The 20,155-nt window shown below is 40.4% G+C and overlaps 1 protein-coding gene and 1 long non-coding RNA gene across 5 annotated transcripts in view; one reads left to right on the top strand and one right to left on the bottom strand.

Moving 5' to 3' along the window:
* Positions 1 to 19,484, top strand: part of LOC135418207 (uncharacterized) — a 111,908-nt gene extending 92,424 nt beyond the window's left edge. Inside the window, exons 3-5 of the long non-coding RNA XR_010432337.1 lie at positions 5,440 to 5,484; positions 11,077 to 11,174; positions 11,749 to 19,484. This is a non-coding gene — a long non-coding RNA (uncharacterized LOC135418207). The remainder of the gene's footprint in view (positions 1 to 5,439; positions 5,485 to 11,076; positions 11,175 to 11,748) is intronic.
* Positions 1 to 20,155, bottom strand: part of CFAP58 (cilia and flagella associated protein 58) — a 120,827-nt gene that overhangs the window by 59,361 nt on the left and 41,311 nt on the right. Inside the window, exons 16-18 of one of the 4 annotated variants that reach the window (XM_064663262.1) lie at positions 11,855 to 11,974; positions 10,198 to 10,331; positions 4,891 to 5,999 (exon numbers count right to left, since the gene is read on the bottom strand). In XM_064663262.1, the coding sequence (XP_064519332.1) occupies positions 5,876 to 5,999; positions 10,198 to 10,331; positions 11,855 to 11,974 (378 nt within the window). In that variant the 3' untranslated portion in view covers positions 4,891 to 5,875. Of the gene's footprint in view, positions 1 to 4,890; positions 6,000 to 6,061; positions 6,590 to 10,197; positions 10,332 to 11,854; positions 11,975 to 20,155 lie in introns of those variants that run through there. The other 3 variants (XM_064663259.1, XM_064663260.1, XR_010432335.1) reach the window with 3 other exon arrangements.

The following is a 20,155-nucleotide window of genomic DNA, read 5'->3' as shown; positions in this document are numbered from 1 at the left end:
AATAAAGAAAATGGCTGGTCTGGGACTCAAAAAAGGGAGCAAGACTGCCCTTAAAGCCAACATAGGATGTGCAACCAGGAAATTCATTGTTAGGAGAAAGCTCTGGCCAACACTTCATTGTCCCTGGAGGATGCAGTATCTCCTTGAAAACCATGAAGTCTCCTTGAACACACACTATAAGATAAGAAGGATCCCAAACAGAAAATTCACAGATACACCCTGATTAAGAAACAGTTCCACAATTTGCCCATAACTTAGAGATTTCGGTCTATGGTTGCCCTCTCAGAGGGGAAAGGAGCACTGCAAAAGCCAGTAAGGCAGAAGAGAAACAGCTTGGAGCCCCAGCAGCAATTAAAGGAAGGGCTATGGGTTCACAAAGGCACCAAGAATATCAACTCTTCTTGAAAACCAAGTCAAAACCCTCTCTGTGGAAACGCCCCCCTACTGTCAAAGCCTTGGCCAAGAGCAGCCAGCCTGCAGAAGGCCAGCACTAATAGTGTGCATCACAGCCCCATGGTTAGATACTACAGCCTGAGGAAAATGCTGCTTCTAGCCAAGGTAGAACACAAGAGCAAAGTTTACCTTCACCTTCGTTTCAAAGCAGTCTGCAGAGTTCAGAACTTGATTCCTCCCCTTCAATTATACTCTCATTACCCTAAAAATCAAAGCATCTACCCCTCCTGGGCATCCTGCTTATAATCACTACCCAATTGGCACCCAGTGGGGACACCCACCCCCAAACTGCATCATGACCCTGAAATTAGCTCAGTTGGTTTGAACCTGGTGCTAATAATGCCTCACTCATTCCTGCTTGTCTGAGTGGCTCTATACACCTGTGATGAGGTACATAAACCCACTGAGGTCAGTAGAGGGTTATCCTAAAAAGTATATGGGTTCCATAAACCTACATAGTTGCTCCAATTTGAGGAGAAAGCAAGCTAAAGTTAAGGCTTAGCAGAGGAGCAGGCAGCTGCTTTGACCTCAGCCACATGCAGCTTATCCAGCAGGTCCTGCCCTGCCCACTCACACCCATGGGTGCTACAGGCACAGTTTCACCTCCCCTTTGGAAAACTGAGCTCCTCAAGCAAGCCCGAGAGATGAGATCCTGACATCTTTCTGGGCGCTGAACAGCACAAGTAGCTGATCTGTGTGGGGCTGCTTACAAAGCACTCAAGTAGGGAACAGAAAGAGCAACAAAATCAAGTGCCTGCTTTTGGAAACACACTAAAAATACACTAGGCTAGAAGAGATGGCACAACAGCTAAACCACCTGCTAGGAAAATAATACTCAATTGCTAAAGTGTGGAAATACAAATATGCATGATTTAGATACTCTAATGTGGGTAAAGAGATTTGGGATGGATCAATTTTCAGGAAGAGTCATTAACATTTCAGAGATGGCAGGCACTGGTTTTGCTGCTCAACTTCTCTTTCTGACACCACTGCTAATTTTGTTTTCTGTTAACCTCGCCTGGGCGACAGAGAACAAGGCAAAGGTCTGTTTCTCTCTGCTCTAACTTGTAACTTCTTTAGGACACAACAGTTTCACCCTAACATAAGGATATAAAATAGCTGCCCCAGACCTGGCATTGTGAACTTGTGCAATTACTGGCAACCCTCCTGCAGGCAGTGCTCCGGGCCATGCTGCTGGACACCTCTGTAGCTGTTCTTTGTCCATAAGGGCTGGAAGGAAAACCGTTCCTCTTCTTCACCTGGGCTTTCAACACCAACTGACTGCTCTCCTGTGCGATCCATCCCTCTCCATCCTGTGACCGCTTGCTCTTTGACAGTACTTAGAGAACTAAAGTTGCTCCTAAGTCTTGCTGTCAGGGTGCAGCAAGAGCCAACTGCTCCCTAAAGGACAGGAGACCACCAGAAACTCAGCTGCAGGGCCAAGCTTGTTAAATGGCCCTCAGCAGGGAGCTGATCAGGGCCCTTAAGGTCCATTAGTGCCCCAGAGCCCAGCACCTGCTGTTCCCCTCACAGTAAAGCCTATGCTCTGTGGTACTGGGAAATGTCTGCGTGTGCCAAGTTCCCAGCCTTTCTCTCTGCCTCCTCAGTCCTGGGGTTTGTAGATCTCAAAAAGGTCTGAGTCGTGTCCTGTTTTTCACTGCAGTTGACTCAAAGGGTTCCCACATTCACAGCAGCAGGACATGTTAGTGGGTGTGTGGTATGTGTTCCTGCTGTTCAGAATTCACAAAGCGAGTGTAAATTAAGGACTGGATTCTTGTGCTGTGTCTTTAGTAGCTGGCAGGTGATCACAGAAGGGCCATGCTTCCACATTTCAACTTGATATCTCAGTGTACAGCGTCTTGTTTGTGTCCTGCTTGTGTAATACACTGAATACAGACCTGCCAGATGAGATCAGAGCTCAAGTTAGATGTGAAATTATTTAAAATATTATCTACATATTGCAAGAGCTCTGAAAATGAAAAATATCATATACTTTGGTCACTGAAAGACTCCAGGATGGATTTACTGTGCAAGCTCCAGTCCAAAGCAATTAAAGCGAAGAAAGATTTCCCCTAACTTAAGTGCCATGGATCATAGCCCTTCACCTCCATCTTTTCACTTATCTTTACAGGAATAAGAAGTTAAAAATATACTTGCTACTTCTAGGCTTACATCTTGCACAAACTGGAATTCAATTAACATTTTTCTGCAACAAAACCTGGAGAAGCACTTCAGAGCTGCTGCTCACAATGCAGAAGCCACTGAACAAATGATATTCTCATTAACGCTCTGCCTTTCCCTGCTGCGCAAGCCAAATCCTTGAACACTAAAAGCACCCCAGCATCAGCTGGGTTCACAGACATCCAGAGCAATTTTTCAAGCTCCCTGACTTTTATAGACCATGGGGGAAGGGATTTGGTGTGCTTTAATCCGTTCTATTATATGAACTCAGAAATGGTTTTCACTCTCTAGCACTATAAATTAAGCTGGCTGCAGTTATTCTATTCCTGATTATGCTGGAAGTTACTGGCAATAATTTGATGACTGTATTTTCTTGCCTTTTCTTTTTTTTCTCTTCTTTTTGAATTTAACCTGTGAATTTAGTTTCCCTGGTAGTAAGTAAATAATGCAATAAAATTGGAGATAGTTGCCAACACATTCACATCTTGATGCCTGAAATTGTGGATGAATAAGTAAAAGCTTCTGTACTTTGTAGGTGGAATTTACTGTATTCCCTTCCCAGCTCTTTAGTCTAGAAGAACATGTCATATGAGAAAATCACAATTTTTTGCACTCCCCTGCATTTTTATTCAGTCTAGAAGACTAATCACTTTTTCAATATAAGTGAATTCACCTTTGCAAGTCTTTAGACAAATACTATGCCACACATTTTAGAGACTGAAAAAACTAAGGTCAGGAATCACCTACAGATGGAGTTTCTCACTTGTGCAATGCAAGCTACTATTAAGTACAGATAAAGATGGAAAAGAATCTGTTTTTTTAGCATACTCATAAAAATATATGCAAGTAGGGAACAGATTCCATCTGCTTGGCTTCCCCTCCTTGCCTCTGATCACTGTAATAATTTGTCTCCTAAACCCTGATAACAAACAGAGAGAAAGTGAGGCCACTGGTGAGGACACGCTGGTGAGGCCACACCTCAAGTGCTGTGTCCAGTTCTGGGGCCTTCACTACAAGGACACTGAGGCACTGGAGTGAGTCCAGAGAAGGGCAACAGAGCTGGGGAAGGGCCTAGAGAGTAAATCATATGAGGAGTCCCTGAGGGAGTTGGGAGTGTTTATCCTGGAGAAAATGAGATGCAGGGGGACCTCATCACCCTCTACAACTACCTGAAAGGAGATTGTAGCAACATGGGGATGACCCTCCTCTCCCAGGCAATCAGTGACAGGACAAGAGGAAAGGGCCTCAAGCTGTGCTAGGGGAGGATCAGGTTGGACATCAGAAAGAATTTCTTCACCGAAAGGGTTGTCAGCATTGGAATGGGCTGCCCAGGGAAGTGGTGGAGTCACCATCTCTGGAACTGTTCAAGAAATGACTGGACGTGGCACTGGACAACTGCCTGGTCTAGTTGACATGGTGGTGTTTAGTCAAAGGTGGGACTCAATGATCTTGGAGGTCTTTTCCAACCTAAATTACCCTGTGATTCTGTGAAAGATGTACACAGACTTGGATTACCTCTGGATAAGTTAAGGGCTACACTGTACAGTTTAAAGTGTAATATGTAAGTTGCCTTTCTACAGAGCGATGGTATTCTGGGAGTCTACCTGTGCCTCTCTCATTCATGTGAATTCATAAACGTGGCTTTGATGACTGATTTCAATACAAATTACTTTCCAGTGTCAGTAAGCATAGCAGACTCCAGCTCCAGGTTGGATACTCGGGACCTTAACAAATATCAGCTTCTAAAAGCTTCAGTAAAACCTACTTGGGATTCCACCAAACTCAAGTGCCCATGTCAGTTATTGTCAGTTATTCTAACTGTAAGGACGTGTCAGGTACACAGAAGAGGATTCAGACAGCATGACTGTCCTAAAATGATAACTTTAGCATAATGCACTTGACAGTGAAACAGCAATAATAGCTATTTTGGGAACAAAAGAAAAATACAATGGATCTGATGACTAAGTGTTCCAGTCCTCAATGTAAAAGCAAAGTAGATCCCTGTCATATTCAACTTGATTCCTTTGAATTAAACACTTGCATTAAAGTTTCCCACAGTAGCTTTAATATTTAATTATGTATTCCACCAAAGGAAAGAACAAAATCTTTGCAAAGGAGTTTTTTGGTTTGGTTTTGTTTTGATTTTTTTGGTTTTGGTTTGGAGTTTTTTTGTGCATGTGAAATATTTATCAGCATATCTCTTTGGACAAGTATTTTTATCCCCCAGGCAGGGGAAAAAAAACTTCCTCATACAAATCAGTTTCAAAACATTTTATTTTACAGCTTGAAAGTTTTCTATACTTCAGCACCTCACGCCGTGACTTTGTTATTTCACTTGTTAATGAATGGTAATTAAATCTCTTTTGGCTGAAAAGGTTGGAGGGCTCCTGCTGTATTACAAAAACAATTTCTGAAAGTTACAAAAATGCCTGAGTGTCTAGAAATTAAAGCATAAAGTTTGCCATGTTTTGAGTCCAAGTTTGAATCGCTTGGAAGGATTTAAGTGGAGAACAGCATGTCCCACTCAGTGTGCACAGTCTCCCCAGTTGAAGAGACATAATTATGTCACTTTGTATCTACCAGAGTAAACACACTTGTGCTCTTAATAATGTACATTGTGGCCACAAACTTCCTTGATCTTACTAACAACTGCAGCAAACACTGCCTAAACCCTATTATATACTACCTACACAAAGAACTGCTACATGGGTACATCTAAGTAAAGACTTGTTAATTTTGCATTTGCTCAGCAGGGCTTGAAACAGCAGCCTATTAATTTTTCTTCTTTTCTCTTTTTTTTTTCAGGTGCTTTGAGTCAGAAGATAAATGGAATGAGTGCTTACAACAGAGGTAGATAAAAGAGAAATAACTACATATTAAGGCATTTGGTAGTGTTACAGTGCTAAATAGAAGCATAATATTGAAAAAGAAATATCTCTACTATTCACTTACATCACTGCAGGCTTCTGCTGGCATCAAATGGGCAGCTTTGGTCCATGGTTTGTAAAGAAAACTATGTTAATTGCAATATAATATGCAGAACAAAATATAAATGCAGTATAAAATATAATTCCAATGTACAAATGCATTTTATGATATACAATTTATAAAATTTTCCTGAAGGTGATACAGTGATTTCAGTAGATTCTGAATCTCTTTTAAAATTACAGTTTCTCAAATAACCCACAAATAAGGTTTAGCAAGAAACTGGGAACGGGAATGTGACTAGATGAGTAGATTCTTAGGCTGCAATTTTGGGAAGGGGTCTGGTTAAAGGAAAGCCCCCTATGTTGAAGTGAGGTTCATCATCAGGCCTGAGGGGGGGTAATTTCCTCTTCGTATCTGGGCAAGATCTCTCCTTCTCCCTTTAAATAGAAACAAAGAAACAGAAAATACATATTTCATTCTGCAGCCCATAGATGTTTACAAACTAAGGAAATCTGTGTCCTCCAGAGTTTCTTTGATGCAACCACGTCTCAAGAGATCATTAAAAAAATGTTGATTAAAGCCTTTTAGGCTAAACCACCAAGACTAGGTGTCTGTTTGGATCTAATTACAAGCCTGCTGATGGGGTTTGGAATTATTAAACACTAGAAATAAATGAACTTTCTTTGTGCTACTCCCCAAAATGGTCAGAACACCTCATTAGAGCAAGCTTGTATGTGAGCTCCATGACTTCAGATTTCTAATCACCATCTCATCCTAGCAAGAATACACCTGTTTTCAAACAAATAGCTACTTTCACAAAAGATGCAATAGGGAGGTATTTTTTCTTTGTTGCATTTTAATGACTATATAATGTTATCTGACTTCACATTTTAACAAAGTTCCAGTGATAACTGGAACTGTCCTGTCTGTGACATTTGCAGAAAACTAACAGTATGCTCTAGGTGCACTGATAGCCCCAGGAAGTTGCTCCGTCCAGGAGGATCCAGGAGGTCTTGAATTTGATGGCCTTAAGAGGAGGGAACAAGAGTTAGCTGGTTCCACTCTTATGTGCTTGGGGAGGTAACCACAGCACTACAAATATGAAGGGCAGTGTTTCAAACTCTCTGTGATATACCTGGATGCTTCAGAGAGAGGTCTCAAGATATTTAAGATTAATCAAGTGGAGCTTTATGAAGTACTAGTTTATCATAACAGCAGAGATATCAAAGCTTTACAAAGAAGGTCAGTGCCATTACTTTTATTTCACAGTCACTGAGATTGAGACACAAATGTGAGTGCAACCACACCGTTAATACCTTTTTTCAGTCCTCAGTAAGGGAAAAGAAAACACTTCTTGGAATTAATACTTTTGCCTTTGTCCCTAAATAACTGTCAGGAGAGGAGAAAGTTCAGAGAAACCCTGTAGGATTAGTTATGCATCCTTTTCCAAATTCAACCCATATAGAGGTGGGAGAATAGCCAAAAGATGGCCCAGAAGAATGTAACCATGAAAACCATTTATAATTGGTTTTAATTGTATCAATGTATCAATGGATATGCCAGCTGACAGCACTAAAAGCTAACGTGCTGTATTTAGATGGCTCATCCTATCTCACTATTGGGCTTCCAAGTTTGGGGAGAGAAAATGATCCAGAATCCATGCTCATTCTTTCTTCACGCTCCCATGGAGACAACCAACAGACATGCTCATCAGTATGGAAAATTCTATGCAACTGAATACTGTAATATATTATGCAGAATTAATGTGCAAGCAGTCACGTGCAAAAGCTCCCAGCTACTACTGACATCCCTCAGTGCAGTTATTTACATATACAGGACTGCTGGATCACGTCTCTGTGTGGATTTAAGCTTCATATTTTCTCATCGATCCTTATCAAGATCAAAATGGAATCCTGGTACTTGAAGCAACTAGGAAAAGTAGTGATGCTGAAGGGGTGCAAAAAGCAGAAGGAAAGAATAGGAGGAGATAGAAGAAGGAAGGCTAAGACAACTGGGTAAGACAACATTCAGAATCAGAGAGCAGAAAAAGAGGATTTCAAATTCACGACTAAAATCCTAAACATTGAATTTTCATTATGAACACAAAGCTACATTCCTGCTGTCACTCATATTCCTTCAGCATCACACAGAAAGCTGCATTTGTTCAGTACCAAGACTTTAAATCACAAATCAAAGCTACCTTGTGCAAATCAATAAAAGCTTTAGATGATAACTTTTTGTGAGGTTATCTGAGAGTATTAATTCTCTTTCATAGCAGGGTAGTCAATAATGCTGTTAATGCTATTGTCCTGACAGGATCCTCTTTCTATTAGCAAAATCAGCTACATTTATTTCAGACATGATGTTAACATTAGCCAACAAGATAGAGATCAAGTCAGTGGTTTTGTGTCAACTGGGATTTAGAGCAATCTGAGACTGTACAAATCCAATGGCTCTGGCTCTTTGGCATCCACACACCAGGCACTGCCTGTCCAGCCCTGCCTGAGCTGTGGGATGGCTGTATGTCAGGGAGAAGGACTCCCTGGGGAAGGACCTGACTGCACAACAGGCTCTCTCTCAGAAAGCAAACGATGTGTCTTGCACAACTGGCAAGGTTGGAGAAGAAAGGCTGTACAGGGTTTGTTTTCTCTGCACTGCTGGTGGCCAAGGCAATGCACAGCCTAAAGATTGTAGAAGTTGCAGTTATCCAGGACTGATACTCCCAGTTATGCCTTTGTGTCCTTCAAAGCAGGATGTAGTCCACCAGGTTTAACTAGGGAACAAAACAATGAGGGACAGAGGAGAGCAAAGTCCAGAATCTGGACACCTCTCAGCAGCCACAAGACAAGAGAAGTGCAAGGCAGGGCTGGCAGGCCAGTGCTGGTGCCTTCTAAGCTGTGGTGGGGGCAATAAGATGATACCATCCTCCAGAAGCACCACCAACAGCATCTGAATGTACTTCCAAAAGACAGATGTCACAAAGACACCATACTCATGGGACTACAGACACATTTGCTCACAAGAACAACTTGACAAGCTGTGCTAATGGCAGATATCTACCCTGAACCTATCCAGCACTAACTGACCTGCAACATGAAATTCCATCCACTGTATATGATTAACATGCCCCATCGAGTCATCATCAGCCCACATAATATGGTGGGGTTTTTTAATTTAAAGCAGTTGTGTCCCTAACAAGTGGAGTTTTTATGGCAGGAATTAGTTCTAGATGAAATGTAACAACAAAACATGGGTGAATTTCTCCTCATCTGATGAACATAAAGAGACATGATGCCAGGGTCCAAAATGGAAACATCAAAACTACTGTGAAGAGGACACTTAGCTGCTGGAAATGGATTATCAGGCATTATGGTAGCCTCACATATTGATCCTAAAGCTCCAGGAAGGCCATTAGCACAGCACAATTGTTGCTAAATCCAAACATTAAGGTAACATTATGCAATTTGCAGATGGACAAAAGTCACTGTTTATCACTGATTATTTTGCTAATTTAGTCATCAAATTCATTTGCTGGCTGAAATAGGATTAAGGAAAAAAAAAGATACGGGCAACTTTGAATTATATTCAGACACATAGAGAACTGTTGGCTTTACTGTGTGAGGAAGGCACAGGCTGAGGATGGAAATGGGTGGAAAGACAAAAGCCTTTCTGTGTATACAGAAAAACTTGGTAACAGATCACATCATCTGACTGCAGAAATCTATGAAATTTTTCTTTAAAAGTAAAGTCCACTCTCAGCACCCTCATCAAGTTTTTAGGTGACACAAAGCTGAGTGGTGCAGTTGACTCACCTGAGGGATGGAATGCCATCCAGAGGGACCTGAGCAAGCTCAAGAAGTGGGCCCATGGGAATCTCATATCAAGGCCAAGTGCAAGGTGCTGCATCTGAGTCAGGGCAAACCTTCATATCAACCCAGGCTGGGGGATGAACAAGTTGAGAGCAGCCCTGCCAAGAAGGACTTGGGGGTGCTGGTGGATGAAAAGCTGGACATGAGCTGGCAATGTGTGCCTGCAGCCCAGAAAGCCCATTGCAGGAGGACAGGGGGTAATGCTTTTAACCTAAAGGAGGGTAGATTTAGACTAGCTATAAGGAGAAAATTTTCCTTTGTGAGGGTAGTGCAATGTTGGAACATGTTGCCCAGAGAGGTGGTGGATGCCCCATGCCTGGAAACATTCAAGGTCAGGTTGGATGGGGCTCTGAGCAACCTCATCCAGCTGAAGATGTCCCTGCTAATTGCAGGGGGCTTGGACTACATGGCCTTTAAATGTCTCTTCCAACCCAAACTATTCTATAATTCTACGCTTCGATGTGAGAGACCAGACATTAATTTGTGTCCTCTGGGTATCATCTCATCAGTATGAATAATTCAACTGGACTGCAGAACATGTTCAGCAACATCTCTGCTGGATGTTCTTGTCCTGGCCATAGATCATGCTAAATGTACACCAGACTGAAATAACATGAAGGATAGCATTCAGGAAAATTAGGCAACAATACTATATCACCTCAGTCAAATTTGACCACATTCTGATCAAAAGGGTAAAGCATGGTCTAAAAACAAAAATCTAGCTTATGCAGAAAGTTGTGTAGACAAAATTATTATTTTCCCATACTTTTTCTGTTGCTCCTTGCGTTTCTGAGCCAGATATTTCTTTTTCACATTGTTAAGCTCATTGTTAAGTCTTTCTATTTCACGTTTGTATTCTTTGCTCTGTGCTTCATACGTATTCAGTTCTGAGGACAAAACCTAACAAACAAAAGACAAACAGCAGAAACAGGAGATGTTAGTTTCACTTACACATAAGTGAATATTTTTACAAACACTTGCTCCTTTCACATATGATGATGTAACACATCACCATTTTCTACCACAATTCTTTTTCCATTATTATGTTTCATTTCTGTTGTCCTCTGTTCACCTAAGGACAGCTTACAAAACTGAGGTTATGCCATTTAGCCATAATACAACATGTAAAATATGCTTCAGGTTTGGGAATGGTAACAATATATACACTAGCCCTTAATTTCTGAGACATAAATCTGGGTGAAAACACAAAATGAAGGTCTTAAAAAACAATAAATCAGGGAATTATTTGACAATAATGGGGTTTATTCACCGGGACCCACTGTTAAGTGGAGTAATTCAATCCACACAGGCAAGGTAGTGCCAGGCAGTGTAAATATTAATACAACCCCACTTCCACACAAATCAGTTAAATTTTTGAAAAGAGGGGCATGCATAGTCTTTCTTTCAAAAGGAGAATAGCTTGACCTGGCACCCCAAAATGTCATGCACACTAGCACATTACAGCAAACAGTGCCTGAAATACACAGTAGCAGTTGACTGCATTAAGGACAAATAAGGCCCATACAGAAAACTTCAAATCACATTCAGTTCAGCTAAACTTTGGCTTCTATTTTACATTTTCTACATTGTTTTTCTTCTCCATGGAAAGCTAAGATTTGCATAACAGCCTCTTTTGTTTCCTAAGGGCCCATCTGCTCCTGCATTTTTTTCCTCATGGTTAGTATAGACATGATTATGATGCAGTGAACAGGAGATGATGACTTCAACGGAGAGAGGAGCCATGTAAGTAGATGAACTCCTGGGGAGACTGATCTCTCATGCAGGCAAGAACAAGGGAAGATCAGCTTATTCATAGAATATCACAGAATTCTGTCAAAGAATCACTTTTTAAGACCATGCTTTTTAAATTTCCTACAAAATTCTTTTGGAACCAGGAAATCCTCCCTTCTACTGACAAGGGGTTAGAACAGGTTCCTCCTGTCATCCCCATAAAATCTGCACATCTAATATACGTGTATGTGTTGCAAGACAAATAACAATAATTTAAGACTAGGTTATATATTGCCACTGCTTTGTTAAAAAGAAAACCAAATGGCTTTGATTTGCTTCTTACAGATTTTAACAGTTTAAGAAAAGTGAAGGAGAATAAGCTTAATGAAAAGCTGGCAGTGTCCCAGAATGCCCATGCACAAAACTAATTTACAGCATTGTGCGGCACACTCGTATCCTAATAAGACTTTTCCAGCATTTTAATGAAACAAGCTAGCATAATGTGTAAAAAAGTTCTCTTGCTGATAGTGGTTCTCCCTTGAGGAGTTGCAGTATTAACCTTATTTTTCCTGATCTAATTTACCAGGGCAGGCACACTGTTCATTGAAAATCTTCCTGAAGTCTCATTCCCCTGGTGCAGTCACCCTGCAGTGCTGGCAGCCCCTCAGCCAGAGGCAGAGGGCATCTCTTACTTTGAGCTGTTTAGTCTTCTCCTGGAGACTGTGCCGGTAGTGCTGCAACTGTTCCGTGGCTTCAGGCCCAGGCTGCCGGGCCAGGAGTTGCCTCAGCTCCACATACAGTTTCTCCTTCTCCTAACAAAAAGACAAGAGGAAGAGCTCTTATAAAACTACTAAGGCAGCAGCACAGCCTGTGATGAAATCAATCTCACTGGAAATTGGAATGCAAACAGGAAGATACGTGGAGAAACAAATCTGCCTGTGTGTCAGCCTTTCCTCACTAGCCATAAGGTATTTAAAGTTGTTGTGATAGCGATGGGAGAGCTCACTAAGAGAAACATCCAGCTATTTTGAACCACGAATGAAATACTCTTAAACACCATCATCAGTGAGTACATTCCACCACAGAGAACCTACAACAGTCACCGGAAGAGTATCCAGGGCTGGGAAATTAATTACTAGCAACTGTGCTTATCGCAATCTTTCTTCTTATGAGCCACACTGCCTTACATTAAGCATCGTAGCTTCACCCAACAGGATGTGAGCAGACTATAGAAATGTCACAGAAGTACTGTACAAAAGAATAACTTCTTCCAAAGAAAATCCTGCAAGGCACATGTACACATGCACACACACACACACACATATATTTAGGTAACCTTTCAGTTTAACTGCAGGGGCTCTGGGAAAGGGAAAGAAAGTATAAACAGCAACAACAATGACTACCACAAATACACCAAGTAATTTTATTTCATCATGTGTCTCCTCTTCCTTTATGTTGGAACAGTAATACTTGTGGGAATTGGATATAGTCATGCCTGAACAGAAACCACACCATGGACCCACTTACAGCTCTCTGTACTGAAATGCAGCTTTCAGTTGTGTTTTGAGGATGTACTTATTTTCACTCTGAGGAATAAAGCTGTGAACAAAGCCACCTTCATAGATTTGCACATTGCAATAGTTTTAGTATCTACCCTGTCAAACTAAGATCACTATTATTTAACATTATTTAGTAAGATCACATCCTCTTCTGGTACCTGGAGAGCTAAAATTAAAAAGGAGACTAGCAGACAAAAGATTTAACCGAGGAAGACAAAAATGCCAAGAAGGAGGTAGGACAGGCAATTATTTACACTGGATTTGACAAAAACCCTTTTAGCTGTCTTTTTTTAAGCTCCATCTACAACTCTTACTGCAGAATTCTTCCACTGACGTGGGAAATGGTACCTCCACGTCATCTAGAACTGCAACATTTGCTCCTGCTCAATAGTTGAGCCAGGATTTTCAGAATTGGCTTGCAATTTTGAAGATGAAAAATTTTAGGTGCCCAGTCTTCAAGAGCATAAGGAGTCTGGAGTTTTTAAACCTCATCATTTTCTGAGAACCATGCACTACAATGGCCACAAGCTGGGACCCAAAAACAGAATCACTTGAAATCATACATTACTTTCACAAGCCCTGTCCTTAAACTCTGGAGTTTACTGAGGAAGAGTTTCTTATAAATGAAGCTGTGCATAGTTTATCTCTGGAAAAATCAAAGCCCCCGAGACTCAGACTGAATTTTGCATAGTGGCAAAAATTAAATTCATGATTCATTCTGAGTAGACAGTTGTTATGCCACAACAAGTGGTTTCCACTACCAGCTTTTCTTTCTGAGGAAGTAAGATTTTACTGCAAGGTAAAAACAACAGCAAAAGAAAAATACATCTTGTCAAAATCTGACTGGTCAGTATTAACATTTCACCCCTGAATGTATCATAGATTTGTATTTTGGAAGAGTGTAATGGTAATTTGGATAAATATGGAGCAGTAGATGGATTGAAGGTCTTATGTACAATTGTTTTCCAATTTTTTTCTCTCCTAACCCTCTACAATGGCCAAGTAAGCTCTTCAAACATTGTGCAATGGTGTGTATAATAATCTCATTTAGAGACAAAGTGTGCAATTCTATTATAAGGAGAATCTATCTTATGCAACAGAGACTCGTTAGCTGTCCAATGCATATTGTCTCCCTAATCCAACCAGATGTCTTATAATGCATATCCTGTCCTTCCTTGCTAAGCACTGTCCATTTCTTTTACATTTAGTCAATTAATTTTTCACTGGGTTAGAAGCACCATATGTCAGCAAAACATTAAAAGAAAATCCTGGATACTTCTTTCCTCATCAGCAGAAGTTTGTATTCACAGGTTGGCATTTCTAGAATTTCTGACGTTTAACCTTAGCATGGAAAAAAAAATAAAAATCAATTAATTTCAATTAATTTTAGAACAGCAACCACCAGAGTAAATGTAAGTGAGTCGCACGGTACATGTGGTTCTACCACCAAAAATACATTGCTCACAGCAGTTACTTTTATCTCTACACATAAGAAATCAGGAACACCCCCCCAAAAAATCAGCACAAGTTAATAAAGAAAAACTTTGTTTTCTATAATAGAGTCAATCCACTATGATTGGCTTTCTTTGGCTTGTCGCAGACTGCCTCCCCTCGCACTTCCCTCTGTCCTCACACCAGGCTGCAATCACAACGTACATCTTGCCAGAGTTATGTAGTTTTGAGATTAAAGGAACTTGGAGTCACAAACACACTGCAAGACACAACACTTCTCCTTGGGGAGGGGAAGGAAGATCCATCACATCTCTCTGTAACTCCATGGTGTTAAGCCTTCACTGGTAAGAGTAATGTACATGAGTTCAGATCAGGTCTAGGCCAGTAACAAAGCTTTTTTACATAATCCTTCCACAGTGAAATTCCCATGGAATTCAGCAGGTGTTTGACTGTAGGATTGAGCTCATAATAATTGAGTCAATAAGATTCACTGATTTATGACATAAAATAAGACAAGGTGATGGTGCAGAGATGTTGGCACATGCATTTTGTGTATGTAGGGCAGGCAGGGACACTCAGATTGAGGGTTGCAGTCAAATTTCAGTCATTCCAAAGAGAATTTCAGCACCTCAGTGAATACCTGCTGTAAAAATTGTGTAAATAAAACTACAAATTATTTTTTAGAATAGCCCTTCCTGTCTTAGATTTGTTTTCAGGGGATTTCTGAGGAGCTCACAGATCCGCCATAGGCTCGGCCATGACAAAAAGTTTCTTCATCTCTAAGTCTCTCACCCACTAATTTGGAGGGGGAAGGTGTGGAAGTGAGTGGTGCTTTCCCCTAAATTTAACTAGGTGTTGTCTCAGCCATATTCAGTATTTCTCCTGGCCTGTTTTCTCTACAGCAAATTGAGAAAAAATAATTTTCTTCTGCAGAAGACTGGCTCATGCTTGGCAAATTTCACTTGATTCTCCAGGATCAAGTGGTCACAAGTTTGCTCAGTCTACAGCAGAAGAATAACTTTTGCCAGCAAAATCCTACTTCAGAAGAAGCTATTGCTGCTGACCAGAACAGCCTGATTTGTTTTTCCCAGTGAGAAGAACCATCAGCACCATCAGACACATTTCCCAAAGTGACAGCAAGGCATTCACTGCTTAGACAGGGAGTGGGAGGCAGTCATCAGTTCCAGGCTGGAATAGACCATGGTATTTGGCATTAGCTCTAAAGATGTGACTCTATTTTATGTCATCCTGTCCCTCACCATGACACCAGGAAACTCCTGAAATGATTCATCTTGTTAATTAGACCAGGGTTTCATTCTGAGCCAGAGACAATGGACAACCATACATTTAATGAAGATGTATTCACAGCAGAAATAGGCCCTGAAGTCCCAACTTCCTCCTTTTTATCAGATTGTCTTTCCAAGTAGATAATTCAATAAATTTACCTGGCATAGCAGCACCTCAACAGCCTTTTCCACCAGATCCACAAAAATCCTATTTTGCATGAAAAACTTTCTATCACACAAATCATTCAAACAAACAAACACACACACAAAAATCCAAAAGCCTTTGACTCAGAGTAAATTTCATTTATGTCAGCTCCTGTCTCCAGCAATTGAGAGGAAGAAAAAAACCCAACAAGACAAAGATGTAGTGCAAAAGTGTTCAATGGAGTGCATGGCAGCAAACCTTGAAACACTCAGCTCAGCTAAAAATCCTTATTTTAATTAGTGAGGTGGAGAAAGCAATGTAGTAACTGTGTAAAATCTTCACAGCTGAAGGAAAGGCTGGGATAATCCCATCTTCGGTGACATCTGTACCACTCGAGATGTAGTTAAAATAAATCTGTCTTGTAACTTATACCTCTGATAATAATACTTCTCCAGAGTAAATCTGTCTCCTCTGACACAAACCAAACTGCACCAAATTGACTGGCATTTTCAAAACATGTTAATGAGACAGGAAAAAACACCTTGGAGCATCTTCTAAGTCTTCACCCTTGCCTCTTTTTTTGCAACATGCAACAGCAAAAGCTGAATGCTGCTCTATTACCATCTTCTAGGAACAACAAAGTATGAACATTTCCAGCAGAAGTGCAACTCTAACTTCTTACTATTTTTATTATTATTGATAGGTACTGTTACTATTGGATCCTTCTTAGGAAGGTTGTGGGAAAACAGGGTTTTTACCCCAATGAACAAACAAATATGTTACATATACTCATCTCCTTTCAGCTTCTGAACTCTGCCAATCTATCAGAAGAAAATGGCATGGATGTGTCTTGCTGAAATAACAGCTGCATTTCTCTTTTTACTATGGACATTATACAAGAGTTTATAAAATCGTTAATCAGAGTAGCTCTTTTAATCACAGTGATATACTTTACATTGCAGAATATGATCAATTAATTATCTCCTGCTCTATATGTGTGAGCAGAAACATACACACATATGCACACAAAAGAAAAGGGAGCTGTTCATCAAAAGTGAGAATTACCCCTGACAATGACATGGATTGATGTAAATATTCCAACTATTTCCACAGTGCCTGCAGCTTGACAGCTGGGTTGAAGGGAGCTCTAAACAAATCTTTGTTTCACATTCTAGTAGGAGTTTGTCTTAAAGTGTCCTGGAGGAGATTCGGAAGTTGATACAAATCTTATCAGCAATTTAAATATTCTAAGTGAATAGTCTACAAAGCAAACAATGGGGAACCTTTTACTGTACAATAATGACTTTATACAGGGTTTCAAGCAAAAGAAAATTAAGTCTCTTCTTCAAATCTAGACTATTTGACCTAAAACCTTTGTATTATAATGTCAGTGTAACAGCATGTAATTTAGCTATTCAATAGCCCTTTAGATTTTTAAAATATCAGATGAATCAAAGGAGAATTATCACAGCTCTATTGATAATAATGAGCTGTTCCTGGAGATGGAGGCTTGGGATGGGGATTCCCAGCAGACTCAGCTTCTGCTGTCACTTCACACTGATCTGACAGATGACCTCGAAGGGTCAGAGAAATTGCAGAGATCCTTCTAGAAATACCTATTTGTAAGTTAGGCACCTACATCTCTTCAATCACCTGCATGACTTAAACCCATAGACTTCCCTGAAAGATGAGAGCACTTTGCTTCAAGTCCTTTGGTGTTCTGCAATTGCTACTTCTGAACAGCTGTCTCAAAGTCAAGTTACCACTTAAATCTACAAATACCTGCCTAACAAGGCAGTAAAGCCTACATACATCTTTTTGACAGGGTGGCAGAGTTTCCCTGCATATGCCAAGTACCTCAGGGAAGAAAGACCGGTCCCCTGTTACACTTTGGAACCTATTAAGAAATAACAGTACATCTAAGAAATACACAGCAATTCTGAAATCATGAATGTTTTAATGCATGGCTTCCTTCAGACTCACTGTAATTAGAGCTGAGCCTCTGCTATCCTTTGAGGAGTTCTGTTTCAGCTCCCTTTGCCTGCTCCTTAAAATTCAAAGAAACAGAAAGAGGAACAAAGGAAGGGGAAAGACAGTGAATCCTAATGTCCATGTAAAGACAACTGCAGTGCCCAAGTGTGCCATCCCCTATTTAAGATTACTGGTATATCTACTAAGATAGGCATGAGAAGACCAGCTCTGAGCCTAGAAGATGTGGAGCAACTGGCTGACTGATGCACCCTACTTGGCAGAGTCTCCCTATGTGAGGTTCATGACTGCCATGCACTGAGCAGCACATTTCTGGATGTCTCAAGAGAAGAATGGACAAATGGGGTTCTTTCTACACCTATTTGTGTCCTCATGTGTCCAATTTTAAGCTCCCTTCCTAAAAAAACCCAGCCAAACACTGTTGACTCTGCCTGTCTCTAAACTGCTGCAAAACAGCCTTAGCCTGCAGCATCTTTCTGCATGTGTTCTCTCAACAAGAAGACCATTCACACTCCTGTAAGTATGAAAATAAGTGAACTGGAATAGACAAAATCTAGTCTTTCCCTGTGGAATCACCCTTTTTTGTGGGGTTTTGTTGTTGTTATTGCAGCTGTCATACAAAATAATATTCCATCACTGAAGGGGATGCTGTAGATTGTCCATATTTTGCTGCTGAGGGAAGAGCAGTACACCCTTGCCTTAAAGGAAGAACACCTGCCAAAGGGTACACCTGAACAAAAAGAGGTACACCTGGCTCTGGGCCACACTACATAACATGGGCTTGTGAACGTATTGCTACACTGCTGTCACACTCCTTCAGTATTTTAACTTCTCCAGCAGCTTCTGGATGGCTGACAGTCAGTATCGGATTGCTGAGAGCACTGCAAAGTTTGTGCACTGCAATGTATTCAGTCAGCACAGAGACTCATTTATTTTCCCTTAATGAGATAACTGGTTGATTAATATACTTTACCCTGGGGTGCACAGCAGATTTATTTCCTTCCCAGCTACATGCTGAACACAGGAATGAGGAGTAAACAAGTTTGTTTTCAGTTATTTGTTATTTAGTGGAACAATTCCTGATCTTTTTACCCAAGCTTTATTCTAGCAAACTAATGTTGAAGCTATGTGCAATTCTGACTATATGAACTCCTAATTTCAGTATCTGAATGCTATTTTTTTTTTATGTACACAGGCTGAAGTGTTGCTACCAGCAAGGGCAGTGATCCCCTTCTCATTCTACAAGAGTTCTTGACACAAAGAGTTGCTACATGGATTGCCAAAGCTCACTAAAACTTCTTGAAGATACTCAGAAATGACACTCAGTTCTTCAGGACCACCAACTGAATAAGACAATACACCTGCTCCTTGCTTTGCAGAAATACCAGGGCTAGACTCCACCAGCAGGTTAGAAGTGTGGGAGAAAACTCACAACCATAAACCACAATGTACTTGAAGCCAACAATTTCTTCACACATATTTAACTTCATGGACTGGGAGCACATACATTAGAATGCAGCAAACAAATCTATACTTGACATTTATCTGTCAAGGAGAGTATTTGTGTAATTAAATCAATCTTGCATGACATGGAGGGATGGCATCTGATGACCCACCAGAGTTCTCTTTCAAGCTCAAAGTAAAGTATATAGATCAATTCTCCTAAAAAACTTGTAAAACAGATTAAGCATTCATGTACATTTGCCACCTATAAACCCTAAGGGATTTTTACTCCGCCTGTGAGTTCCTCATCTTTTTAAATGGCATCTGAATACTTCTGACTAAGATGTCATTAGAGGAGCTAAAATTGGTGCAGACCCCCAGAAGTTATTTTGATCTGTTTTCTTCCAGATGCTGAAATAAATTTGCACCTTGCTTCTGTCCAAAACCATTTATCATGGGAAATCTGTTTTGTTTATGAGGGCAGCACAGTTCAGTGTAGTTCCACAAAGACTCAATAAAAATTAAACTCTTCCACTAAGAAAATTATTCCCCAAAAATATTTTGTTTGATCACTAAGTAATATGATTGCTTCCCATTTCTCAGTGTCAGAAATATTTGCACTACTTTTATTGAAAATTTTTTTTCTCACTCTAAAGTGTGGCCAATTATCTTCACCTGGTGACATTGATGCAATCAGCATCTTTCCTACCTGTTTTTGAAAAACCGTGTTTAAACAAACATACCCAGAAAAAGAAAAAAAGTCTGTTTTCCTGGGAAGACTTTATTCTATTCCCTTTGAATTGCAACATATGTGGGAGGAGGGAAAGAATCTAAATGTCAGCATGTTTTTAAGAGTAGTTTATCATGCTGTAAGTTTCTATAGCATAGAACATCTTCTAATTCTAGATGGACTGAGATTAGAAGGGCTAAAATAAACTAATGCGCCAAGAAGTTTATTCAAAATATGCAGAAATAGAAAATAAATCCTTTCTGAGGAGATCCTGGGCAAGAACAGAACATCCCTCAAATACCTTATGAACTATTAAGGCATTCACAAAACTTTCAGGTGGATATGTAGGCCTTCAATAGACCTTCACAAAGGTGACTCATATCTTTCCT

The sequence above is a fragment of the Pseudopipra pipra genome, chromosome 8, assembly GCF_036250125.1.
Source record: "Pseudopipra pipra isolate bDixPip1 chromosome 8, bDixPip1.hap1, whole genome shotgun sequence".
Classification (NCBI taxonomy): domain Eukaryota; kingdom Metazoa; phylum Chordata; class Aves; order Passeriformes; family Pipridae; genus Pseudopipra; species Pseudopipra pipra.
This window is presented reverse-complemented; position numbering and strand designations above follow the sequence as displayed.